Source organism: Marmota monax, unplaced genomic scaffold (assembly GCF_021218885.2).
Source record: "Marmota monax isolate L192 unplaced genomic scaffold, Marmota_monax_Labrador192_F-V1.1 WCK01_AAM20220418_F8-fsc00025, whole genome shotgun sequence".
Taxonomy (NCBI): Eukaryota; Metazoa; Chordata; class Mammalia; order Rodentia; family Sciuridae; genus Marmota; species Marmota monax.
The window spans coordinates 2,608,175-2,634,277 of record NW_026691950.1 but is presented as its reverse complement, the minus strand read 5'-3'; the positions used below and the strand labels follow the sequence as shown (position 1 = coordinate 2,634,277).

At 45.8% G+C, this 26,103-nt stretch overlaps 1 protein-coding gene across 20 annotated transcripts in view; it reads left to right on the top strand.

Moving 5' to 3' along the window:
- The window catches only part of Apbb2 (amyloid beta precursor protein binding family B member 2), a 397,355-nt gene extending 371,755 nt beyond the window's left edge, over nt 1-25,600 (top strand). For 15 of the 20 annotated variants that reach the window (XM_058581877.1, XM_058581886.1, XM_058581937.1 and 12 more), the window contains 6 exons: nt 11,019-11,133; nt 12,357-12,444; nt 13,141-13,224; nt 15,062-15,177; nt 16,731-16,910; nt 21,674-25,600. In XM_058581877.1, coding sequence (XP_058437860.1) covers nt 11,019-11,133; nt 12,357-12,444; nt 13,141-13,224; nt 15,062-15,177; nt 16,731-16,910; nt 21,674-21,841 — 751 coding nt within the window. In that variant the 3' untranslated portion in view covers nt 21,842-25,600. Of the gene's footprint in view, nt 1-3,710; nt 3,971-4,018; nt 4,368-4,404; nt 4,678-11,018; nt 11,134-12,356; nt 12,445-13,140; nt 13,225-15,061; nt 15,178-16,730; nt 16,911-21,673 lie in introns of those variants that run through there. The other 5 variants (XM_058582107.1, XM_058581970.1, XM_046454597.2 and 2 more) reach the window with 4 other exon arrangements.
- The last annotated feature ends 503 nt before the right edge of the window (nt 25,601-26,103 follow it).

Genomic DNA, 26,103 nt, shown 5'->3' with positions numbered 1-26,103 from the left:
GCTCCCTGCTCCTGCATTAATAAATAGCTGCAAGGTGCTGGTGGGCAGGAGCAGGTGGAAGGAGGCCTGCTTGGGAAGGGAAGCCCCTTGGTCTGGGGCAGGTGTTCTGTCACCCGTTGGTCCTTGGAAGGATAGACCCTTTATCCAAGCTGGATCCTCTGACTCTCACCAGGAACCAGATGGGAAATTTGCATAAATTTGGTATTCATGTCAATGCTGAGGTCCTTCACCTGCAGGGTACAGAATCTACAGGGGTCTCAGAATGAGTGCCAGGAATTAACAAACCTTTCTACCTCTACCTGCTTCAAGATGATACATAAAATTGTCAGTTCTCGCACATTTTTATCTGGAGTGGATCACCAAAAGGTTCCACGATTCAAAAAAACATTAGGAAGTTAGGAACATTCACGTTTCTTGTAGATTAACTCATACTTACTCCTCACACTCACTTAGGATGGGAAGACCACTAGTGTGTCCATTTTATAGATGAAGAAACTGAAGAAAAAAGAGGCCAAGGGTCGGCCAGGGACAGACAGCTAATAAATGTCAATCACAAAGTGGGGGGTGGGAAGTGAAACTGGGGGAGGAAAACAGACTTGAATCATGGCCTAAAGTTTTACAGTTTGCCCTTCATTGTTATATAAATGAATGACCATGATCGTGGCTCAGAAGGCCCCCTGGTAGCAAGCAACAGCATCCAAAAGCACTCCTGCAGGAGTGGAGCAGGCTGGGGCACTGGCGAGCCCTGCCCTCGCCTGCTCAGTTGTGGAAAGTGTACCATCGTGCGTGGCCTAAGACGGGGTGACCATGCCGGGGAACATGAGGGATGGCATGTAATTCCTGAAAGCTGCAGTAGTGCCATCCTGGTGTGTCATCATGGTAGGGATTTTTTAGGTATTTCCTATTCTTTTGGACACCCAGTGACACACTCCAAGACCTTCTTTTACTTCTAACTTCTATTAGGAGAACACTGCCAGTTACTGCCATCTTCCTTTACCTAAGGAGCAGCCACCAAGAGCAAGCTGACCCAGCAGCCTCGGGGTGTGCGGCTCCTGTGGAATTCCTCTCGGGGTTTAATTCTTTTCCCTGGCATCTTGTACAGGGAGGAGGGAGGACACTTGTGCCTGACTCTAAATTTAGCCTCTGTGCTCTCAGAATGGCTGGTCTTGTGCAGAAGCCCAACTTTGAGCTGATGGGTTCCACCCCCCCCCCCAGCAAATTTATAAGGTGCTGAATTGGTGGAGCAGCTGCCACTGTCTGTGACTCTTCTGGATTTTTGAATGACATTTCAAAGATCCTTTCAAGTCTCTATTTGTGGCTGATTTTCAGTTCACCCTAAAATCAAGCAGTGTCTGTTAACCCCCCAAAGAAGTAACTGATCAAAGTTTGTAGTATCATTTTTCCAAGTTCTACCTTCAGGGGAAACACGGTGTCTCTGAGTTCCTTAAGCAACTCACTAGCAGTTGAGTCGGACTTAAAATATCCAAGACTGCAATAATTATACACACAAGAAAGAGGCTGTGTCCTCAGGTCTTTGAGGCAGAGCACTGACTCCGGGGCAGGTATTATCCTATACTTGACATAGGCATTTTGTTGAGTAAGAAATTAAAAGCTTTTGGCTTTGGCATAAGTCAAAAGGTATTCAAAGAACATTGCCTGTTGTTCTCTTCTGTAAGAGTCAAAGCACTTACATCCTTTTCTGATAAAAATCTGAGCACTATGAAGCAGCCAGAGCCTCTCATCTGAGACGGGAAACCCAAGGCTCAGAAGGGGTCAACTCCTTGTACGAGGTTGCACAGCCATTTGTTCAAACTGGAAACAGAATCAAGGCCTTTGGGTCCTTTGCTGATAAGCTAAGTTGGCTCCAGAGATTGGCTTTGACAGGTGAGCCCAAGGTGGTTTGGAGGGACATGAGCTGGAGGGGACTCTGTCATCCTGTGGGAGATGGTATCCAGGAAGTGGGAGAGAGGGCCACAACTCCTTCCCAGGGTGACTGTCCCTTCATGGTTGGAGACGGTCCATCTCAGATGCCTATAGCCCAGCTGAGACATGGACCCATCAGATGGTCTTGTGGTCATAGCTCACAATGCAGACCTGGCACATCATCTAACTCCACGGCTCATTGTGGCTTAGAGCCACGTGTCTGTGTCCCCTTTTTCTTCATGAAGAACCTGGGCCCATGGGGTGTCATTTCTCACATAGCGTGCCTAAGAGGGAACCCAGAAAATCCACACTGAGTGAACAGAGAAAAGGTAAGTTCTGTACCCAGAGGAACATGGCTCGTCTACTGCCTCAGCCTAAAAAACTCCTCCTAGGAATTTCTAGTTACCTCTCCTCCTGGGAATGCCTAACTACCTCTCCCCAACAGAAGTTCACCAAATGGCAGGAGGGTTCTTTAAAATTGCTCTAAAATCCCAGGTTCTTTCCAAACCCACAGGCCCTGCCTTGAACATTGTGCTTATGGACCTTCTGGGGCTTCCGTTTGGAAGACATTATTAGAGGGAACTGTAGGACTGTGGAGAGTGGGTTACCCATCTAGGAAGATCAAACCCTGTCTTCACCACATATAGGCTGTGTGACTTTGGCCAAGTTGCTCAAACTCTCTGACCTTGTTTCCTTTGACATCAGTGAGAACAGTAACATTGGCTTTGTCAGGTTGCTATTAGGAGCCACACAGAATCGGAGCTCAATAAAGGGTAGTTGCTAGACGTCTTATTGTTACCGTAAGTTTTAGTGTTGTTACCTGTGCCGGAGAGTAGAGTACCACAGTGATTTCCCTTTAATACTGAGATGGATACGTGCATATTTTATTTAAAAAATTCATATGTGCTTATATGATATTCAAACAAATATATTAAATCCTCATAATTCCCACTCCAGTGCCAATTTGGATGTTATGTTGTTTTAGATTTTTTAAACTATGTGTATATGAAAATACAGGCTCCGATCCCTTTTTTGAGGTTTTTCATTTGAGACCATATAACTGCAGCTTTGGTTTGTTAGCCTGCCCCGCCCCCCGCCCCCCCACCCCATCTAACAGTATGTCAAGGTCATTGCTCTGTATCCGTGTGTGCAGCTCTGGCTCACTGGTGTGCTTGGAGAGTTTCACACCATTGTTTCAGCTCTTAGCCCTGCAAGGTCCCACTGACCGCTCCCTGACCCTGGCCACAGGCCACAGAAAAGAGTAGGTCTCCTTTCCTTCCCCTTGTCCCTCTGGTGTCCGCCTCTCTAGCCAGTTGCCCATGCATAATGCCTCCGTGCCCTTGGGCCTCCCAAATTGGCTGTGTAGAGACTAGAAGGGAGCGTGTTGGGCTCGGGGTCTCCACTCGGGATCCCGGGCAGCTCAGGGCGGCACTCAAAGCTGGCTGCCCCCAACCTAGGACTGCTCTGATTTCCACTTCTCTCTCCCTGCCACTTCTCCGTCTCCTCACCCCTGGAGCCTTCATCTACTGGCTCTCCCACTTCCCACCTCTGCCCTCGACCTTCTACTCTGTCTCCCTCCCTGTTGCCTCTAAGAAAAGTACCTGGGTTGCAGGGTTGTGGCTGTGCTAATAGAATGTCCAGAGCATGGTGAAACAGGTAAGGCTCTGTCCGCGGCACTGTGTCTGTGTGTTTTTTGGGGGGAGCAGGTGGAGCTGGAAAACGAAGACGAGTCCTGTGCCAGTGTTGACTGCGCACGGTCTCCTGTGTTTGCCGTGATATTTTAAGCTTGATTACCTCCCCCACTTGATATGTTGCCTCTGTAAATTCAGCTGGCATCTCTTGGCTTCCTCGTAGCGTGGCTCAAAATACACTCTTGTGGGTGAAAGAGTTGAGCTAAAATAAGCACCGAAAGGCTATTAATTGCTGCAAAGTTGGGAAATAAGATGGGAGGTGGGTGCGCAGAGCTGCTGTGACTTCCCGGCCGTGGGGTGAATGCTAACGTGTTGTTTCTCTCTCTTCCCTCATGCCTGCCTGGACTCAGAGAGAGGTAACGCCATTCCCCTTCTCCCTTCATGGTGTCTCTGTCTGGCAAAGCTCACTGGCTTGTCTCCATGCACATCGCCACCCTCAGGCCCTGCCTTGGATAGGCAGAGCCTTGTTTTGTTTTGTTTAACCTTTGATCACCATCATTTAAAACAGAGCCCAGGGTCGTCTGGGTCCCTAATCTGCTGCTATGTGTAACCCTGTTTGGGGAAGGTGATGGGCCAATGATGCAGCAGCAACCTGGTCCCTCCCACTAACACCTGACAGCCCTAATCAGCTGGCTAGGGAGTCAGTGTACAAGAAGTGTCCCATGTCGTGTACCGTGTTATGAAGGAGGACTTTCATGCTTCTTGAAGAATTGCTTTTAGAACTCACATGACACATTCTCCCGAGTTTCATTGGTAAGGTGTGGCTCTAATTTTAGTATCGATTATTAGCCAAAATAGAAGGAGTGTTTGGAAGTCTTCAGCTCCACCTTCAGTAGCTCGGTCACTTCAAGAAAAACTCCATTTTTGCTGGAAGAAAGATGTTGGAGAATTTCTACCTTGAAGGAGCCTGGGTGGTTTCCTCTTTGCATTGGAGTTGGTCTCAGGGAAGCTCCCTGGCTGGTTGGGAACTGGCAGATGAAGACAAGTCCTCTGTGTCTACTGCAACCAGCGGCCTGTATCTGATGGTGGTGCTACTGCCCCACTGGTGGCCATTCCTTTCCTGGTGAGCTGCTTCCATTGCTCAGAGGTAGGGAGGGAGAGGGAGCCCACGCAGAATGAATGGGTCACACTTCCAGGGTCAGACCTTCCAAGGGTGTGGGTAGGAGAATTTTTCACTTTGGAGGGGGGGGCCCTGGCCCAGGAGGGTGGCTGTGTGCTCCTCACCTGAAGTAATGGCAAGACCCACCCCAGTGAGTGGAAAGGCTGTTCTCAGATGTTTGCTGATTCCTTCCCTCACTGTTGATTCAGCCCCCTCCCAGGGAATCCATTACTCTGAACAGTATCAGCAAGACTCTGTACAAGAGAGGGCTGCACATTCTTTCGCCCAGCCCACCTTGATGTTGCAGGTGGTAGAATTTCGCATCTGCTGTTCACGCCATCTGCGCGCTTTGTGGAAGCGCCTGGAGAGGAATGGCTGGGGGCCTCTGGCAGATTGTCAGAGCTTAGCATCTTCTAAAGCTTGCAAAGAAAGAGAAAGGAGGCTGAGCCTCACCACACTGGAGCCTGAGCTTTGTGATCGGTGATACCCGTGTGTGGTGTTTGTGGTGTTGGGTAAAATATCTAAGAAAAATGACCCCAAAGACAAATGTTCTGGGCTGGCCGTCTAAGATGAAACTTCTCAGGCACTTTCTTCTTCCCTGTTCTTCCCATCCCCAAAACAAAATTTTCAAAATATAATCAGAGATTAAATGTACGCAGTCTTGGAGAGAGGATTCGCTTTCCCCCAGGCCTTGCATATCTTAGTAACCACATGTAGGGACAGCCCAGGAGCCCTGTAATTATGCTGTTTTCTCTAGGGAGCCCACCTTTTGAATTTCTTGAATTTCCTGGGCCCTCTGCAGGTGAAGCAAAAAAGTCAGAAATCCCTTCATCTAAAAAGGCTCAAAATTTATCCCAGCAAGTCCCAAGTTTTCAGTCCTGCAGATATTTGAACAAAATTGACAGAGGAACACTGAAATAGGCTGGAAATCACCATCTAGAGTAAATGTATATTATTAGAATTACCATTATATAATGATCTGCCCTATATTATATGCTCTAAGTTTGATATAGGCGTTCCACATCTGGGACAGTGTTTGGATTAAGTCCCCCTTTGCTGCCATTTTGTCCTTATTTGTAGGAGGGACCTTGTGTCTGCCCTGGTAAGAACTTTGGTGGCTTGTAGCTTAACAAAGAGAAGACAGGAGGAAGGAGTCATGGGATACATCTTAGGAAGTCAACATAATTCAGATGGTTGCGGACATTTATTAAAACATCCTTTCTGGATAAGGAGACAATATTTCAAAGTGGGCTTTTTTTCTTTGACTTCTTTCCCCCTTGTTTCTGGTAGTCCCCACCATGTAGCCAGTGCCTGCCATGTGCCAGACTTCACAGATTCCCTACATCAAAATGTGTATTTGACCTGAGCAGATATGAATTACATAAAAGATGCTCCTGAGTGTTGGAGACGTGGTGAGGAGTGCCAACAGGGGACAGGGCGAGGGTGGGGGAGGGGGTCACTGCCAGTTGCATGGGCTGGCATGTGATGACTGACAGGGCAGCTTGTTCCAGGCCTCTCCACAAAGCAAAACCGGCTCCAACTAGCAGAAGCTACAGGGAGGCAGGTTTCAGTGTCTCATTTAGCAAAAAAACACATTTTGGTTCACTGGGAGCTTTCCAGCAACAGGACAGGCTGATTCATTAAGGAAATGAGATTTCATGTCCTTGAGCTATTCCAGGTACCGGGGCTTTGAAAAGTGAGTCTATATAACAGCTAAGGGATCTGAGATGCCTCTTAAATTTTCTTGGAGAGGTAAACACATAAGCAGATTCTACTTACCCTGGGAGAGTTGCAGGGGAGAGATTTGGGGAAAGGGTAAATGATTCAGTCTTGGCTGGTTTTTAATAGGAGCCATTTGAATAATGAACTGTTGATCCACTCATTCCATAAAGATGGATCAAGCTCCTGGAGGGCGATGAGGATGCTGTACAGTCGAGAATAATAAAAGCAATCCTTGGTCCTTTTTCTTGGCCATTAAGAAATTTGAGGCTGTCAAAAACATCTTAGCGCTGACATTTTTCTCCAGCAGAACCCAAAGCTGGTCCTGGGGGGGAATTGTTACTAGGAAGAACAAGAGCAAGGAGAGCTGGAAATACAAGGGCTCAGTCATCACATGGCCAATGGAGCTGCTTTCTGGTACCCGCTTCTGTTAGAATTGAAGGAGGAGACAGAAGCTCCAGTTCCAGCTACAGACCTTTTACTTCCTGGTTTTTGAGACAGGGTCTTGCCGAATTGCTTAGGGCCGTGCTAAGTTGCTGAGGCTGAGCTTTGAACTTGCCATCCTCCTGCCTCAGCCTTCCGAGCCTCTAGGATTACAGCATAATCCCAGCACCCAGCACAATGAGGCCTTTAAATATCATTCTCCATCAGGCTCAGAGTAAGGGCCAGAAACCCGGCAGGGCACAAAGCGCTGCGCAGGGAGCCCAGGGCAACTGTGTGCAGCCTCTCTGTGAGGCCGCCCCACGGGGCCACAGGTGTGTGCAAGGACAGTGCAAGTTCTTCCAAACACTCCTGGCTCTTTTACCCTGTGGCTCTGCTCATGCTCACTTAAATTTTCTTTGAACCATCCTTCTTACCTTGTCCTTCTTACCCTGGCAAGGCCTACCTAAAGACACCAGCTCACATGTCACTGACAGTAACGCCAGGCAGTGGCTTCCTAGTCTGCAGCCTTGTCCACTTGCATTTGCATCACTGGTGACTGGGACCTAGTAGTGTCTTAGAAGGTAATTGTGGAGATAAATTGAATATTTTTTAGAATATAAATCTGTAAGGCCAGGTGTGGTGGTGCACACCTGTAATCACAGCTACTCAGGAAGCTGAGGCAAGAAGATCTCAAGTTCAAGGCTACCCAGGACAACTTAGGACTCTTAGAACAACCAGTGAAGTGGCATCTGGACTTGACTCTCAATCACAGATTCTATAACTGGGTGTTCCACTGTGCACAGAGGAAGTGGCTCAGCGTGTCCAAGCTCCAGGTCCAAAGGAAGGCCTCGCTGCCTCTACAGACCTCCATGTTTGGGGCTGTCACTATTTGAGGGTGACTCAAGTTATGTTGCATGGGAATAAAATGGGAGATGTGCAAACATCTTGCAGAGAAAGTTCTTCCCCCCCCCCACCCCCCAGAAGCAGATGCAGCCTCCGGAGAGTGAGTTTCTAATCTCACCCACCGTGGTGGACCACAGACTCCTGCCTCCTTCCTCTGTCAGTCTGGCACCTGAGAGCAAACAGGAAGAGATGAGGCTGTGAAAAAACATGCGAGAATTCCTCCAAAGCAAGCCTGAGGCTGCTGAGTTTCTCCTTTAGGAAAATGTGGGCTCCTCATGGTCACCCTTAAAGCCTTCATCGCCTTCCCCTGAGCCAAAAGAAAATGAAGATTAATAATGATAATTTTAAAAATTATGCCTGAGAGGTTACATATAAAAGAACAGAGGGCACAAAGCTGACCTCGGATAGGAATGATGTGTGGCTTATCAACCAGGGCCTGTTCCATTTGCCTTGGGATCATCACCCTGCCAGCTCAAGAGAGAGAGTACTGAACCTTGGAAGCTGACATCAGAGAATGGCAGTGCCATGGAGAGACCTTAGGAATCGAGTTTTTCACCCTGTGTCCCGAGTTGTGCAGATGTCATATCCATACCCAAGATGCTTGGAAATGGAGGTGTTTCCAATTTGGGGGTTTCCCCTGATTTTGGAATATTTGCATATGCACTATGAGATAACTAGGGGATGGGACCCATCTCCAAATATGAAATTTGTTTGTTTCACATACCCCCGGCACACATAGCCTGAAGGTAACTTCATACAATATTTTTAATAATGTTCTACATGAAGCAGAGTTTGTGGTATGGAATCTTCCACTTGTGGCATCGTGGCAGTTGGGATTTGGAGTTTGGATTTTCTGATTGGGGTGTTCAACCTGTGTAACTGAGGGGAACCAGGAATGAGACTGGAGGCCGAGTTGCCAGAATCAAGCCACTGACCTTCTGGCTATTCTTTGCTGACTCTTAGGACAGACACAGTTGAGACCTGTGCAGTCACTACGAGAGAGGATATAACAGAACTTATCCTTTGTGGTGCAGAATTACTTACTGTGAGCATTTAGACTCAAACAGGGCCCTGGGGGCTAGAGGGCCTGGCAGACCTCAGAGGTGGACCATCCTGACAGGTGTGCTCTGGACAGCATAGGGAGGGTCAGTGGTCCCCAAGCAAGAGATGTTACCACAATGAGCGGACAAGGAGACCCACCTTTTCTGGAGCAGAAGGAGAGCTCCTCGGTCAGGAGAACAGTGCTGGAGAGTCGGTAGGGCAGATTTTGCAACTCTTAAAATCCAAAGGGTTTTGGGCTTTCTGTGGGTGACCACAGGGAGCTTCAGAGAGATTTGGCCTCAGGCAAATGGCAGCTGTACGTGAAAGTTTAAAGAGCAAGGTGTTGAGATCTGGCGTGTGCTACTTCATGGCGCATCTAGGGAACAAGAGCAGCAAGAGGGAAGAGAACCCCAAACCAGGCTTCCCTGGAGCACGGCCTCTGGAGTAAGGCGCATCTTGTTATGTAATGTGTTGCTTCAGTGGAGGGCTAGCTGAGGATGGGAGGCACTCCTGGCCCACACGCACCCCTCCACCTGCTGTCAGGGAACCCATTCATACCTCTGGCTCAGTCTAGCTTCCCCTTGGGAAGTAGGACCAAGAAGATCAGGCACTGTGCCTGGGGGGAGGTGGGGGTGGAGCCCTCCATCAGACAGTTCTGCTACCTGGCATCACCAGGTATTGGGGATGAATAAGGCACAATTCATCTTCATGGAGCTTCAAGGAGTTGTGAGGAAGACACACCAGATACACTTGGTGCCCAGGGTGATGCCCAGGGTGAGCGCAGTGTGTATCGGAGCTGAGGAGAACAGGAGGGGTGCTCTCAGCATCAGCTGAGCCCTCCACAGGGGCAGCGGGGTGGAGAGCAGAGGCAGGGGACGTGCTCTGAACCCAGAGCTGAGCACTGTGGGGCTGGGAGGCAGGAGCACCAGACCTCTAAGTTGTACCATAGGCCCCACAGGGTTGGGTGCGGGGAGAAGGGGCAGGGGAGTCTGGTGTGGAGGACACTGACTGAGGCCACCGGTGAGGAAGCAGGAGGTTGGGGCAGATGTTGAGGTCAGGCGTGGACAGTTAAAGTGTCTGACAGCCAGGTCAAGATGTCCTGACCTGGAGCCCAGAGTCAGGAAGCTCCATTGCAGAGCTGCCCTGCCCAGCAAGACAATGGGACACTTGTCTGGCCAGACCATCTGTCTCAACCAGCCCTCCCTCACTGAACCCCACCTTTTTTCTGGCCTCTCTCATTTGCCTCCAGTGGTAGATCCTCATGCCTTCCCAAGGATACCTCGGCTATCCTGGGGGTAGACTGTCCTGGTCTGTGAAAAGACTACCAGTTCTTACATTACGAGAGAGAAATTTTCAATTACCACGATCCTGGCTTAGCATCACGTGCAAATCAATCACTATGATCCGTGACCGCAGGGGTAAAGCGGGACATTTATTTTTCATAAACACTTTCAACTTTGAAAACCAGCATCCTCCAGTAATAACAGAGAGGAACGTAGACGCGTCCTGTAGCCCTTTTGAAGCCGAGTCATGTCACAGCCAGCATCTTTTTCAACAGTAAAACAAATGCTAAAATCCAGCAGCCGCTGCTTGCTCTCGACAGCATCTGAACTAATGCTTCATAACAGCAATATCATGGGATGCTGCCCAGAGCCAGGGTTCAAGGAGTGGGTAGTGGCCTGCGGTGCCTTTGGTAGACTCTCAGTCCGCCGTGTCCGTGTTCCAGCGCACCCTCTGATTGCCCATCAACTTTCTCCAGCAGCTGTGGGTCGGGCGGTTCTTTGTGCTCGTGTTTCCACATCAGAGCCTGTTGTTCTGCTTCTGCTGCACAAACCACGTCTGTCCTGACACCACTCATGCAATTCGTGCCCTTCCAAGCCCGGGTTGTGTTGTTGTGATATTTGTTATCATGCTACACAGAAGGGCTCTGTGAAACTCGGCATTGGCCCAGCGTCGTTAGCTATTCCGGGAGTTCAAGAGCCTGGGTGTGGAGGACGCTGTAGTTATGTTACTTAGAAATGAATTCCTAATATCTACCAAACCGTGCTTCAGTTTTCTGTAGCTGTTAAAATTTTGGTTTGTTTGGGTTTTTTTAAATCATTTCATACATTGTTTACCACTGACATGCTTGCTGCTAGCTCCTTTAACATTCATAACTAGCATATGGGTTGGTAAAAGGTTCCTTTATTTAATGTACTGATACTTTTTTTTTCCCATAGGGATTTTGCTTATGTAGCAAGAGATAAAGATACCAGAATTTTGAAATGTCATGTATTTCGATGTGACACACCAGCAAAAGCCATTGCCACAAGTCTCCACGAAATTTGTTCCAAGGTAAGGTGGGTCAGGGAAGAGCGGTGCACCTCTCTCTCCTCACCCCTTGAGCGGATGAAGGGATGTGGAAGGGCAGGAGAGGGGACATGGAAATCAACTCAGGGAAGAAGTGGGCAGATTGTTCAACCCATCCCAGTAAGGAATGGTGGTCCTTCAAAATCCACAGGGGAGCAGAAACAGTACCTCAGCAGATACCAAAGTCCTCAGATGCCAAGTCCTTTATATAATGTGGTGAAGTGTTAGCGTGTATTCTATGTACATTTTCCCATGTACTTCAAAGTATTTCCAGATTCCCTATCATACCAAATATAATATAAAGGCTTTGTAAACAGTTGTTTGACTGTTATTATTGAGTTCAGTACCGATATAGCTGTTGCAGGCTTACCTACATACACACTTTGGCACCACCATAACGTTTTTAACCCCTGGTTGCTAGAATCCACAGACTCAGAATTCTCACAGAGGGAGGGCTGCCTGAAATCTGTAGGCCAGGTGTTGCTCCAAGTGGTCCTGTCTCCAAAATGAGGATTTGGTTCCTAAGCCCATGGCTCTGTGAAGCTGGTGAGGGAAGGTTTGGAAAGCAATGACACTTGAGCACAGCAGTCATCCTGCCCCCAACAGAGAGCAGCCGACATTTCTGAAGCCACTGACCGTTTGACACACTGGCTCCTTCAGTCCTCGAAACTGCTCTGTGACATAAACACTGTAGTCATCCCATGCATAGTGGAGGAGATGAGATGAGATGTAGGAGGGCAGGTGATTTATCCAATGCCACACAGTAAGTGGCAGAGGTGAGATCTGAACCGACATATTTTGTCTCCAGAACCCTGAAAAAAAGTATCTGAAAGTGGGCATCTAGAAGAGCCAGGGAAGCCCCACCATGCCATGTTCTGCTAACCACTGTGGGCCAGCAGGTCCAGGCCAGACCATGGATATTGGGTGACTTTCAGCAAAGCTGAAAGCCTGGAGAATGGAAGAAGTAGATTCCAAACAATCAGGAGACCGTTACTCTGAGGAACAGCTTACCTGTTATCCCCAGAGAAAATGAGCAGAATTCTCAAATGAAAAACATAGCCCTGAGGAAGGGGCCAGGAAATCGGGTGGAAAATTTAAAGCTATTTTAACTTGGAAGTGAAACCCACTCAGACACATTACAGCTGGACTCGCTGAAGGTGTGGGGCTTGCACCCGCCAACCAGAGCTGTGTTTGCACTTAATCTTTAGATTATGGCTGAACGGAAGAATGCCAAAGCCCTGGCCTGCAGCTCCTCGCAGGAGAGGACTAGTGTGAATCCCGAAGTCCCTTTGCAAGGTAGGCCAGTGGCACCTCCCCCTCATCCTGGCATGTCCCTCACGGCAAGAAACAAGAGGGCTCAGGTGGTTCTCCATTGTCTTGAGTTTCCTAAAAAAAGCATATTCAACTCAAAAAACATGAGTGGAGTGTGCACCTTGGGCCTACAGGGGCACAGACTTGACTTTGTGTCAGTAGGATTAGTACAAAGGGTGGGGTGGCTGTGTTGCTATTGCAAAGTTAAAGAACATTGTTTTCATAACTCATGTAAAGTATGGGGTAGGGTCTAATTTTTAAAAATGTATGTTCTTTTGGGGGACTCTTGGTTATGCTTTCCTTAGCACACATCAGAGAGACAGTTTGGCCCATCAGCTCCTGGCTTCAAACTCTTTCCCACCTTTAAATGAAAGTTTAACGGGATTTTGACTGACAGAGATAAAGGACTGGGAAATCAGGTGAAAGACTAAATAAAGCTCATTTAACTTGGAAGTGAAACCAACTTCCAAACTTCCAAAGGTGGTTTTACTTCCAAGTTAAATGAGCTTTTAGTCTTTCGCCCGATTTCGCCAGTGTCTAGGGTTAGTGCTATTTTGATTTTGTTCGGGAACAAGACAAAGGCACAGGTGGTGTTCTGGCGATTTCAGATCCCAGGTGGTGACTATTTTTTCTTATGTGTGGCAACCACTGAGAAGGATGGGCTGCTTTTGTTCCCCACAGTAGATTTCCCAACGCCAAAGACTGAACTGGTCCAGAAGTTCCACGTGCAGTACTTGGGCATGTTACCTGTCGACAGACCAGTCGGTATGTATGGCCTTATTGTCCTTCCCCTTTGAAGGTGTTCAGGAGCTTGTGGGAGGCATTCACACCCCCAAGAGGGTGAGGTGCACAGTTACTCCCTTGCCTTGTCTTGAATCAAGCCCTCTTTCCATCACCAGCCATGGCCCATGAACAGCTCTGATCAAATGAGCCATGTGGAGCTGGGCGCGGTGGCACGTGCCTATAATCCCAGCGGCTCAGGAGGATGAGGATGAGGCTGAGGCAGAAGGATCGAGAGTTCAAAGCCAGCCTCATCAATGGTGAGGCGCTAAGCAACTCATTGAGACGCTGTCTCTAAATAAAAAAAATACAAGAATAGGCTGGGCTGTATCTTAGTGGTTGAGTGCCTCTGAGTTCAATCCTTGGTACACAAACCCACGCCCCACGCCCCCCCCCCCAAAAAAAAAAACACAGTATGAGCCACATGAAGACAGGCTAAGCTGGTCTGACTACAATCCCAGAATACTTGAGCAAAGCAGACATGCATTTCTTATTTACCCTGCAGTCTATAGAGATGTGCAGCGCAGGGCGGTGGAGGTGCTGTGCTTTCCTGCAGTAGGGCTTCTGTCTCCAGAGACAGGGAAAAAGGACTGAGGGAGCTCTCATGTCCTCCTTTTCCACTGTGACCCCAGAAATGACAACCACAGCATTCGGCTCACATCCCAGTGGAAGGACTAAGTTGCCCTTCCAAGCTGAAGACAGGCTGGGAGACGCAACCTTTGCCTGGCTGTTGCAGAGAAATCGGAGCCTCCTGCACTGCTAGGGCCGGTGTGACATGATGTGGCTCCTTGGGAAAACAGCTGGGCAGTTCTTCAAAAGCTTAAACAGTTACCTTTGACCCAGAGGCTCTGCTCCTGCACAAACACCCAAGAGAAATGGAAACGTGTCTACAGAAAAATTTGCAAACCAAAATTTACAGCCACATTATTCACCATAATATGAAAATAATAATATAAAAATAGAAACAATCCAGATGCTCATCAGCTGACATAGACAGGATCCTTCCATATAATGAAATGTTATTTGGCAATAAAGAGGAAGCAAGTGCTGAAACATGGACGTGAGTGAACCTTGAAATCGTTAGCTAGGTGGAAGAAGCCAGTCACAGAACACTACCCACCGCGTGATTCCATTATACAAAATGTGCAGAATAGGGAAATCTCTAGAGACAGCTAGTAAGTGGCTCCTAAAAGGTACAGGGTTCTTTCAGGGATGACAAAATTGTTCCACAATGGATTGTGATAATGGTTGTACTCTGTAATATAGTGAAAACCATTGGGTTACACACTTTCAGTGAGTGCATTCTGTGTGAGATCACAGTAGTGTTCTTACTCCTGCTCCCAGGCCTCCAACGGCCTGTGGGAACACCCAGCAAAGGACCCTGCCCACTAACCTGCACTACGCGTGATCTAGGGAGCATGAGTCTTGACCTTGGTTAAATGCCAAGTGACATGAAAGAAGCTCAGGGACTCTGGCCAGTGCTGGCTTCTTCCAGGTCCTCTCCCAAGGCCCTGCTTGGACAGAGACAAGATTACTGAGTATTGTTTCCACCCAGAGCTGGAGAAACTGGAGAGAGAGATGGGCGTGCCGTGGTCTCTTTAGACAGGACACCCCATGCTAGATTTCTGGAGGGGCTCATGACCCTTCTTCCTGTTGGAAAAGGTGGCGCTTTATTTTGAACAGTCGTGAGGATAAAGTGATGAAGTGTCCTGAACCACAAAGAAATGATCGATCGCGGTACAGCTCTTACTGGGCCATTGGGCCCACACTGGAAAGTGATAAATAACTTGAAGGATTTTTCAATTACCTTTTCCATCCACAGGAATGGACACCCTGAACAGTGCCATAGAGAGTCTGATGACCTCATCTAACAGGGAGGATTGGCCATCAGTGAACATGAATGTGGCCGATGCCACCGTGACGGTCATCAGTGAAAAGGTGAGGAGTCCTAATGGACATTTGGCCTCCATGGGCCACAGGAGGCTTTGGATAGAGCAGTCTCCATGAAACCCAGAAAGAGAGCCGAGGCTTGACCTCTCAGGAGCTGTGCCTGCTCAGGATTAAAATGGCCTGCATTTGTGAAAGGTTTTAGCCTTTGTCTTGGTCTAAATCCATGCCTTTCTCCACTTTCCTCTGGACCTGGAAACCTTTGTCCTGGTGCTCCTGGTTCTGTTTTCCTCATTTGCCCAGGAGATTGGAATCATTTGCTCGAGGTGATCGAGTGACACTAGCTATAGCTCACCCGGTTTCCTGGCGAGGCCCTCTCTGGACTCCAGGGTTGATTGGATCATGCTGTCTGAGGTGGGACACAGAGAATGCTTCTGTGAGGGAAGGCCTGGTGGTCTGTCATGGCAGCAGGGAAAGGGGTCATTGATATCTTCACAGAGGCCAGCATTAGCTTCAGCCCAAATTACCCCACTCTTATTGCGGAAACTGAAGTACAGGGAGGTAAAGAAACTTGCCCGTCCTCGCGCTGTTGAAGTACAGAACCAGGCAGTCTGGCTCCAGGCCCTTTGCTAATTTTTGATTCTGCTTATGAAACACATGTCAGGAGAAGCCCTCAGGTCACCACCCTGCTCCTCTGTCCACCAGCAGGTCACCTTCCAGCCCTGTATGATCTCGTCCCCACCTGCCTCTTCTACCCCAGCCCAGACCACTGGCCTCCTTGCTCCTGGACCTTCCCTCAGACCTTCCCACCTGCTCCCCCGATGGCTGGCTTCTCACCCTTTGAGCCCAACCCAACAGTCACCTCCTAGGATGGGGCTGCCTCCTGGTGGCTCCTTCCCCACCAGGCTGTTACATCTGGGGCTGTCTTCAAAGAGGTCAGCATAATGAGCCAAGATGTTGTGATCTGAAAGGTGCCATCCATTCCAGATGTGTTTACCAACTCAAAAATTGCATGTGATCGTTGCAAAGGATTGGCCCTTATGACTACAAGAATGAATTCCAGGCCTCTCTTTATGCCGTTTCATATGGAGACCAGTTTGTAGAAAGGGGGAAAATGATATGACAAATTAGTTGACTTGACAACTTTTTGTTTTCCCTGGTTTTAGGTAGCAGTGTGGTGCAGTGTGCTGTTTTGCTAGGGGAGAGGGACCACATGGAGAGGGATGCAGCAAATCCTTTTGTCCTGGTGTCCACTTGGGGGAGCAGGCTGTAAGCCCCTGGTGTCCCTGTTGGGCAGTGCACAAGAAGTGCATGTGACTTTGTTCCGCCCCAGGTGAACTCACAGACCGGGGGTCTAGTGGGTAGTGAATGGACATTTCCACGACATCAGTGTAGTTCAGATCATGCTGAACTGCCAGAAAGAGATGCCCACAGCACTGAAGTCCTGTCCAGACCCTTCAGCAAAGTTTTGGCTTTCTAGAAAGACCCAAGTCCTTTCTGAATTCAGTGTGCTGGCTTCTCTGATCTGCTTAAGATATTAAAATTTGGGTGACTGCTGCTTGGTTTGCCAGAGAGGGTTGGATGCTAACCAGCGTCTCTCGCAGAATGAAGAGGAGACCTTGGTGGAGTGCCGGGTGCGATTCCTGTCCTTCATGGGTGTCGGGAAGGATGTCCACACGTTTGCCTTCATCATGGACACTGGGAACCAGCGCTTTGAGTGCCACGTGTTCTGGTGCGAGCCCAATGCTGGTAACGTGTCGGAGGCGGTCCAGGCCGCCTGCATGGTGAGTGACCCTGGCCCAGAGGGTCGTTCAGTCCTGTGCCTCTGCTTTTGTTTTCTATGCAATAAATTTGAGCAGAATCACCCATGTAAAAGAAAAGAAATCAAATTGTCAAAGCCCTGCCTTGCTTTGTGTCACTCTCATTCCTGTGGGCAGGATCAATTAAGACAAGCAGGTTGCATCTCAAGAGGATCCAGTAATGTTGAGAAGGATGATCTTCCCAACTGCAGATTTGAGGACATTTGAGGCTAAATGTCCCCAGTTAATTTCACTATGTGATCAGGAAACCCTAGTCACATATGAGTTGTTTTTGTTGTTGTTATTGTTGTTGTTTTGTACCAGGGATTAAACTCAGGAGCACTTAACCAATAAGCCACATCCCCAGCCCTTCTTTTGTATTTTTTATTTAGAGACAGGGTCTCACTGAGTTACTTAGCTCCTTGCTAAATTGCTGAGGCTGGCTTTGAACTCTTGATCCTCCTGCCTCAGCCTCCAGAGCTATTGGGATTACAGGTGTGCACCACCCCGAGGGGAGTTGTTACTTTCTGCATTCAACTTGACACGTTTTACTTTTAATTTAAAATAGTTGGTTTAAGTGCTGATATGTTTACTTTTAATTTAAAATAGTTGGTTTAAGTGCGTTGTTCTTATGTATCTGCAACAACCCTGTCAGGTAGTTGTTGGCTCAGAGAAGCTAGAATGAGGCTCTAGGCCCAGCCTAGGGTCAGCCCTGCACTGCCAGGTAACATAGCCAGGGCGCTTGTCACCACATATTATAGTTTGAAACAAACAAAAATACCTCATTGCTCATTGAACAAATATCCTTGGAGCATCTATTGTGGAAGACTCTCAAAAGGTTGTAGTAAAGTGAGGGAGATGCATAAAGCAGGCCCTGAAGCCTGCTGCAGTACAGCAGTGGCAGTTTGGGTGCTGGGACCCAGAGGAGGAGTCAGGACCATGGCACAAGGTTGCCTGTGGTGTCAGGCAACAGTGGAGGAGCTGGGTTCAAGGGAGAGGCTGAGAGGAGTGATCAGCTCGGAGGCCGTCCGCTAATCCACACAAGAGGTGAGCAGGGTCTGAGCCAGAGAGCAGCAATGGGAGGGCACAGGGGCCAGTGACCTGAGAGACTTGGTGGATACTGCTGGCCCAGGTGAGGGAGGCTGGGCTGGAGGCCCCTGTACTGCGTTTAAGTGTTCCTGGGCTGGCCTGACTGTGTGACCCCTGCATCATGGAGCTCAGATGTGGTGCAGGAGATGCACAGACCAAAATCATGTTATAGTGTGGAAAGAGCTGTAAATAAAATAAGAGGCCACACTGGTTTGAGAATGAATTAGGGGGAGCAGGAAGGGGAGGCCCTGGAAGCAGATGGCTTCAGGCTAGTTCAGAGGGTGACACTTGACGGGTTTACTGGCTGGTTGTTATTTGATTTTTAGGATGGGGTGACCTGCACACTTCCTGCAGGCTAAGGGCTGTGAGCCAGTGAAGCTGGACTGAAGTGGGGTCATGCACATACACTGTGTGGTCCCCTAAGGTCATAAGGGAACTGAAAAATTCTTATCATCTCCAGTGTATTTGTGTTTTAAGCTAAGTGTTATTACAGAAGTTTCAAAAAGTTTTTAAAAAATAAAAACAAAAATGTTGTTCCATTTTTGAAAAATAGAAGTTATTCATGGTGCCAGTGCTAAAGCAAATGAGCTAAAGCAAACTAAGATTAATTTATGTTTGAAGAAAAAAATGCTTAATAAATTTAGTGTAGCCTAAGTATAGAGTGTTGGTCGAGTCTACAGTGTGCATAGTAGTGTCGGCGGCCTTCACGTTCACTTGCTACTCACCCGGTGACACCCAGAGCAGTGCCTAGTCCTGCAGGTTCCATTTTCTATCTTTTATACCACATTTTTACTGTACCCCATGTAATATATATACAAATACCATTGTGTGTCAGTGGCCTTCAGTACTCTCAGTACAGTAACATGCCGTACAGGTTTGCAGCCTAGGAACAGCCGGCTGTGCCATTCAGCCTGAGTGTGAATGGGCTATGCACCTGGGTTTGTGTTGGTGCACTGTGATGTTTGCACAAGGATGAAATGCGCAACAGCGAATTTCTCAGAATGTGTTCCGATGTTGAGGGCCACAGCCGAGTCGGGATGACGCATGGCATTCGACTTGGCTGTGGCCCTCAACATCCCCTGTCATTAGGTAACACATGATCTCACAGAAAATGGTGGTAGATGAAGACCTAGAGGAGGCACTTAGCCTCCTAGTTGGTTAGAGACCTTTTACTTTGAGACATAGGTGGAGTTGAGGAAAGAAAAAAAGTTTGCTTGTTGCTTTCTGACCTGCTGTACACTGCTAATTAAGAACCAGGAAAAGGGTGAGGCAGGAGGGCAAGCGGCAAAGGTGGCGACTAGGAAGAGAGCAGACTGACCTTGATCTTTTTTTTTTTTTTGAGAGAATTTTTTAATATTTATTTATTTTTTAGGCAGACACAACATCTTTGTTTGTATGTGGTGCTGAGGATCGAACCTGGGACGCACGCGTGACAGGCGAGCGCGCTACCGCTTGAGCCACATCCCCAGCCCTGACCTTGATCTTAAAACATACCTTTGACCTGGAGGGGGGGGCCGGTGGAAGGGAGGAGAGGCCTGGTGCTGGAGGGATATTTTCTCTGTGGGGCCAGGATATTAACTCACACACCTGGGTATGAAGGAGCAGGGCTAGGATCAAGGGGAACAAGGGGAGCTGCGGAGTCAAGGTGAAAGAAAGTGTGATCCAGGCACCGGGAATTAGGATGGGGTCAAGGGGTCATATACAGCAAATAGATTTCCATCAAGCAAAAGTAGATGACTGTTTCGATATTTCATGAAATTGAAATGGATCCTAACAGATGGTTTTGGTCATAAACTGAATGGCTTTCAGCCTTAATTATACATTCTAATTGCTAACTACAGTTAAATGATTAGCTTCATCACTGGCTACAGTTTGTTCTCTAATTCCCAAACTCATCTTCGCTGTTGGAAACAACTTTACTCTGTGCTTCCTATTCTGAGTGTAGGAGTGCGGCCAGTTGGAGTAGCTCAGCCAGTCAGTGCAAGGCACAGGGGTGAACCCAGAGCTCCTGCGCCCCTCTCCAAGTCCAGCTTTACTGATGCAGTCGTTTTCTTGGTTCAGACGTACATGATCCTCCATCTGAAATACCTATGTATAAATTTATATTACCCAAAATACAATTCCAACACATTCTTCTTTCTTAATTTTTAGGCACATTTTATAGCTATGTCATGCAGGTTCAACTGAAGCTACTGAAGTGAAATTTGGAATAGGAGAGAGGGATCCTTTATGAAATTCATCAGTTAGGTGCAGTTTTTATTCACATTGTATATACAAAACTACTGTTTGAAATTCCAAATCCAGGGTCCAATGTTGGTGTATCCTGCCTGCCTATAAACTCATGCTCTAGATGTGGTTTGAATTGTGATTCATGTGTAGCAAGGTGCGTTACACGGAGTAAATATATAGTAAACCATCCTCGTTCATCAGCTTGAGTTGAAAGGGACCAGTTCTGTGGCCTATGGTATGATAGGACATTATGACCTCTCCTTCCTGAGTCCTGCTGAAGATATTTTATGTGTCTTAGAGAGACACATCAGTGTATTCCCCAACTCTACCAAGACACATCAGTGTATTCCCCAACTCTACCAAGGATCCTGCTAATATTTAAGTTGATTTTCAAAATCAGCTATGGAATTATTTTAAAGTACTTGGATCTCAAAAAACATTTGATAAATTTAACCTTTTCATCTAATTTTGAAAAATGAATTTTTTTTCCATTACTGCAAAAGCAAGGGGCTTTGTTGTTCCATTTTTGAAAAATAGAAATTATTCATGGTGCCAATGCTAATGGATTAAAAAAAAAAAACCTAATCCTTTGAAAGTTAAAATTGAATATAAAATGTATCCTGAAATCTGCAATCTTTTTTTTTTTTTTAACTAGGGATTGAAACCAGAGCAGACTGACCTTTATCTTAAAACATACCTTTGACCTGGAGGGGGGTTAACCACTGAGCCACATCCCCAGCCCATTTATTTTTCATTTTGAGATAAGGTGTCACTAAGTTATTGAGGCTGGCCTTGAACTTGTGATCCTCCTGCCTCAGCCTCCTGAGTCGCTGGGATTACTGGCATATGCCACCACTCCTGGCCATCTGAAATCTTATTACATCATTGTTTTCTATTATTATTAGGATAGGAAATTGGAACAGGAACAAACATTTATTATTATTTTAGAGATCCTATAAATATGTCTTATTCAATCATTGTCCCCTCTATAAAGGTCCCCACGCTTCAGCCATTTTACAGTTGAAGAAACAAGCTGAGAGAAAATTAGTAACTGCTGGGGCACTCACAACTGATGGTGCCCTCTCTCCCATGCTGTCTCTGATGGGAGCTGTAGTTGACACTCTGACCCAAACCTTTTTGTTTTCATTGGCTTGCTGACTATGAGGCATATTAATTGCAAGCTACTAACAGAGTAAGTAGAAGGTGGAAACAGATGGAAGGAGAGGATGGCAAAATACCTTCGTTGAATCTTTTAGGAGAATTTGAAACGTCCATATTAAGAATAAAACAAACTCTTGAACTTACATTTAGGACCACCTCTTTGCCTTTCAGGAGTCAACATATTGGTGTTAAATGAAAATCATATTAAACAAGAAGAAAGAATACATTATTAGTTCCCTTAAATTTTTTTGTTTGTTTGTTTTATTCAGTTACGATATCAGAAGTGCTTGGTAGCCCGGCCACCTTCACAGAAAGTTCGACCACCTCCTCCGCCTGCAGACTCAATGACCAGAAGAGTCACAACCAATGTAAAACGAGGGGTCTTATCCCTCATTGACACTTTGAAACAGAAACGTCCTGTCACAGAAACACCCTAGTTGCATATGTTAAAGGACTGTCATCTTTACCTGAAGATGGAGTAGCTTAAAAAAAAAAAAAAAAAAAAACTGATCTCGGCCTTCCATTCCGTTGCTGATGCTTTGTCTTCAGAGAATTCATCTGTACCCGAGCAGTGTTAGACAGGCATGTTCTCTCGTCTTGCCACCATCTTGTGCTATGAAAAGAAGCATGAATCTTTTTTTTTTTTTTCTGTCAGTAAGTTACATCCTGAGCAGTGGAAGGTCTTTTTCTTACTGTAAATATTGTGAACATTATGACTTCGCACATGCAGAGAAGAATGTGACCCCCGCCCCTCCTAGTGAACAATGCTATGTCCTTGGAGTGAATGATGCCTGCATTCTCTCACTGTCCTCTCAACTGGATCTGTCACAAGCAACCTTCAAGTCCTGCAGCACTTTGCCCTGTTTTCAACGTTGGAAACATGGAGACGCTGCATAGCAGATACCATTGAATTGCTGTAAAGATAGGATGACGAGTTGGGGTTTTAGTTTTTCATAAAATTGGACCTGTTGGTTAACAAAACTGGCAGTTGGCATCCGTATAGAAACCAACTGGCAGCTTTCCTTGACGAGCTGTGTGACATATGGACGCCATGTCATGTCTCCAGCTGATGGTGGGATGTTGGAAAAGAGTGGAACTTTAAAATGGATGAAAAACTAAATTTGAGGAATTAAAATCGAACAAAAAAAATAGCCTTTCTTTTCAGATGGTTTTCAAACTGATTATTTTCAAAAAGAGATTAACAAAATCATAATGCATTTTGGGTGGGACATATTTCAAACTTCTGCCTTACATTGTACAATGCAGCTAGAGAATTATAGTTCACTATGGCCATTCTCTACACAATGCTAAGATGAAATACTCCTCATGAACCTCTCATCCTTAGTTTGATGATCAGCCAATATGCAACTTGGAGTTGAGGAAATGCCATTTATATCTCTGTCATACACTATGATTTGAGGTCTCCTCCACCACTTTAGTTTTGTTAGTTCACATCTTAGAGGTAAATGTTGTGCTAGAATTCCGCAGCTAGCTCAGTCTTATTCTAGTGCTTTTTGTCCAGAAAGCTGTCTGTCCATCATATATTGTCCATGGCAACAAACTACATAAGTTGGACCTTTTCTTGAATTTATGTATTTAATATTAGAATTTATTGAACTCAACTAGATATATTTTAAAATTTATATTTTTTCCATTTTACTTTTAAGATTTAAAAAATTTCGTATCAGAGCAAAATATACATAGGAATAATGGGACTATTTAACAGTTTCCCCAAAACAGCATTTTCTTGCTTTTTTTATGCAGATTAGAAACTTAGCTATAAAGATATACCAATTTAAACTCTTGTTGACATTGTTTATTTTGCTAAGATGAATCTCAATATTAGTCTTGTTTACCTTCTAGTGTCAAAATTAACATTTTGACAACATCCAGTTTCAAAAGTAATGCTTTATGTTTATACACTACACTGCTTTGTTCTTGTCAGAATGGTTTCCACATTCTTATCACATTTGAGCCTTATAAAGTAGAAAAGGTACTGAACACATTGGAGAAGTAAGAACACAAAGTACCAAAAGGCTGAACCAACTGGCCTACGACCTCGCCAAAGTGCATGAGAGCCAGATCCAGGACCCATGCCTCCCAGCTCCCAGCTCTTGCTGTGCTGTGCCCCTCTGCACAGTCAGTCAGGAGGACCCTTTCCAGATGACTGTGGCACAAACAAAGAGCAGATAGGGGCACTGTCAGGCAATCTCAGAATTCTCTCCGTAAGTAAAGAAATGTGTGTCCGAATTATTTAGTGCCATTAAATTAATCATAAAACCATTGTCCTCTGTCAGTCCAGGACTGTTCGCTGCCGTGTGCCTCAATGTGCTGTAGAGGACAGGTGTCTCCACTCAGTGCAGCCTCTTCAAATTGATGAGATTTTCCAGAGATGTTACTGTGGTAGAGCTACTCCTCACTCAGACCCTTAGCCACCAGGAAACATGATGGAATGAACAGAAGGCCTTCTGCCTGCTGTTTCCTCACAGAATTCATGGAGGGGGGTGCACAGGGACTGGAATTGTTTGCTGGCACCCTAATGTTATGACAGAAACTATGCTATTTTAGAAATGCATTAAGCTTCTCGCCAACTTGTATACTGTTCTATCCAAAGTAACCAGAGCCATCATGAGAAATCATTGCATTAAGTAAACCTTACTGTGCCCTGTGAAAAGCTTTTTCAAATTCAGTTACGATGATCTTACATCTCCATCTCCACAGTGAAACATTTTAGTGTCATAAACCTCAAAACACTAACCAAGTAATCCACTTTTCTACAGGAAATCTCTACCAGAAGCCCCTGTTCATTTTTTTAAGGCATATGTTCGTTTATTTTCAGGATCAAAAATATTGAGCTAGCTTTAAGTAGCAAACTGATTTATATATGCAATTATAGGCTATAATAAGGTGAATGATAGCCTGTACAAACTTTACTACAGATATTTTGTTTTGAGAGTAGCTTTGCATATTAAATGCAGATTAATTTTGTAAAATTAATTATGTTAAACGGTATGTTCAGACACTTTCTGCCATGGCCAAAAAGTATATATGAAAGTATGTGTGTATTTGTCTGTGAAAGGATGCCAGTGTTTTACCTGATATCTTAGTGAGACTTCAGTTATCTATGCATTCTTTATATCTGTGATTCGGTAAACAGGCCGCCATGTTCACTATGCCTTGTATGTTGTATCTTTTTTTAATTAACCTGTTAAATACAGCTTAAAATATTTTTATTTTATTTATTCTATTTTTACTGAAATATACTGCATTGTTGTGTTAATATATTATCTTTACTGGATATTATGTCACAATGTATTCAGGTCTAAGTAATCTCAGTGAACTACACATTGCCTAAAAGTTGGTTTTGTAATGATTTGTAGTCACATTTCTATTGGAATATGTAGAAGGCAAAATGCTTAAAGTTCCTTTTATTTTTTAAAAGCAGCTAGCTAGATGCAGTCTTGCCACCACCTCTGTGTGCTCCTTGGCAGCATCAAGGGGAAGAGCCAACAGGCCTATGACTAAGAACTTGACTTTGTAAACTAAAGCACCATATGGTGCTTCATTTTTATAACCTTCACAACATGTGTGATTTCATCTAAAGACATATACATATGTCCACACACCTTTTGTTTCCACCTGGCTATAAGGTCACCAATAGCTAATTAGGACCATTGTTTTTTGTCTGTCTTACTGCATGAAGGAACATTAGACTCATTTCCATTAAAACAAGTTCTTGGTGATAAACTGTTGGCACTGCTACTTTTTTAAAAAAAAAATTCATATTGTGAATTTAAGATGGACACTTGGAAGATGGACACATGTGCTAGGGGCCGCCATGCTTCCTTTTCTTGAATGGCGCACTCATTTCACACAAGACTTCATGAACAACATGGAAAATGTTTCCCTACCTGATTTTAGCACAATTTAATAAAACTACTGGCGCTCTTGGTTGGCCAGGCTTACCCTAATACACATCTAACATGGGGTTTACAGCCAGTAAATCGCAGTTTAAGTTATTTCAGTTTCAGGGAAAACATCCTCCCTGCCACCATCAATAAGAGCAGTCCCTGGCAGCCGGCGCCAGCTGTTCATCCTGAAAGGATGTCTTGTTTTTCCTTTTACCCCTTTTACTGTTGACCACTTTTACACATTTAAATGTAATATGTATTGAGAATAAACTTAGCTGCATAAAATGTTTGGCTCATTTATCTGACAACTCAGTCATATATACAAAAATTAGAATTTAGTGTGTCTGAACTAGTCATGTTATTTTTATATTACCTTAAATTAAGCTTTTAAGGAATCATATTAGTAATGTAAGATTCTGCTTTGGTGATTGCATCTTTCCACCTGGGAGAATGAGAAGGTAACTAAATTTGATTCATTATCCTGACCTCGTTTGGTGGACAGACAGCTGCCATTCTGGACACACAAGCCTATCGAGTCTTTTGCAAGCAGTCGTTCTAGGGTTAAAGTATTTCAGCACAAAGTCTGTCTCATTTTCTTGAAGAACTTAGCCTCAGAGAATGAACAAGAGAGGTGTATTGGCGCTAAAATCCAAAAGGTAGCTAGAAAAACCGACTGAATCTGGTCTAGTTCAACTTTCAGACACACAGAAGGGGACAAGGAAAAGGTAAAGTAGGCACTACTGTTGGTCTTGCATGCCCCCCAGAGTATTCTCTCTCCCCCTCATCGC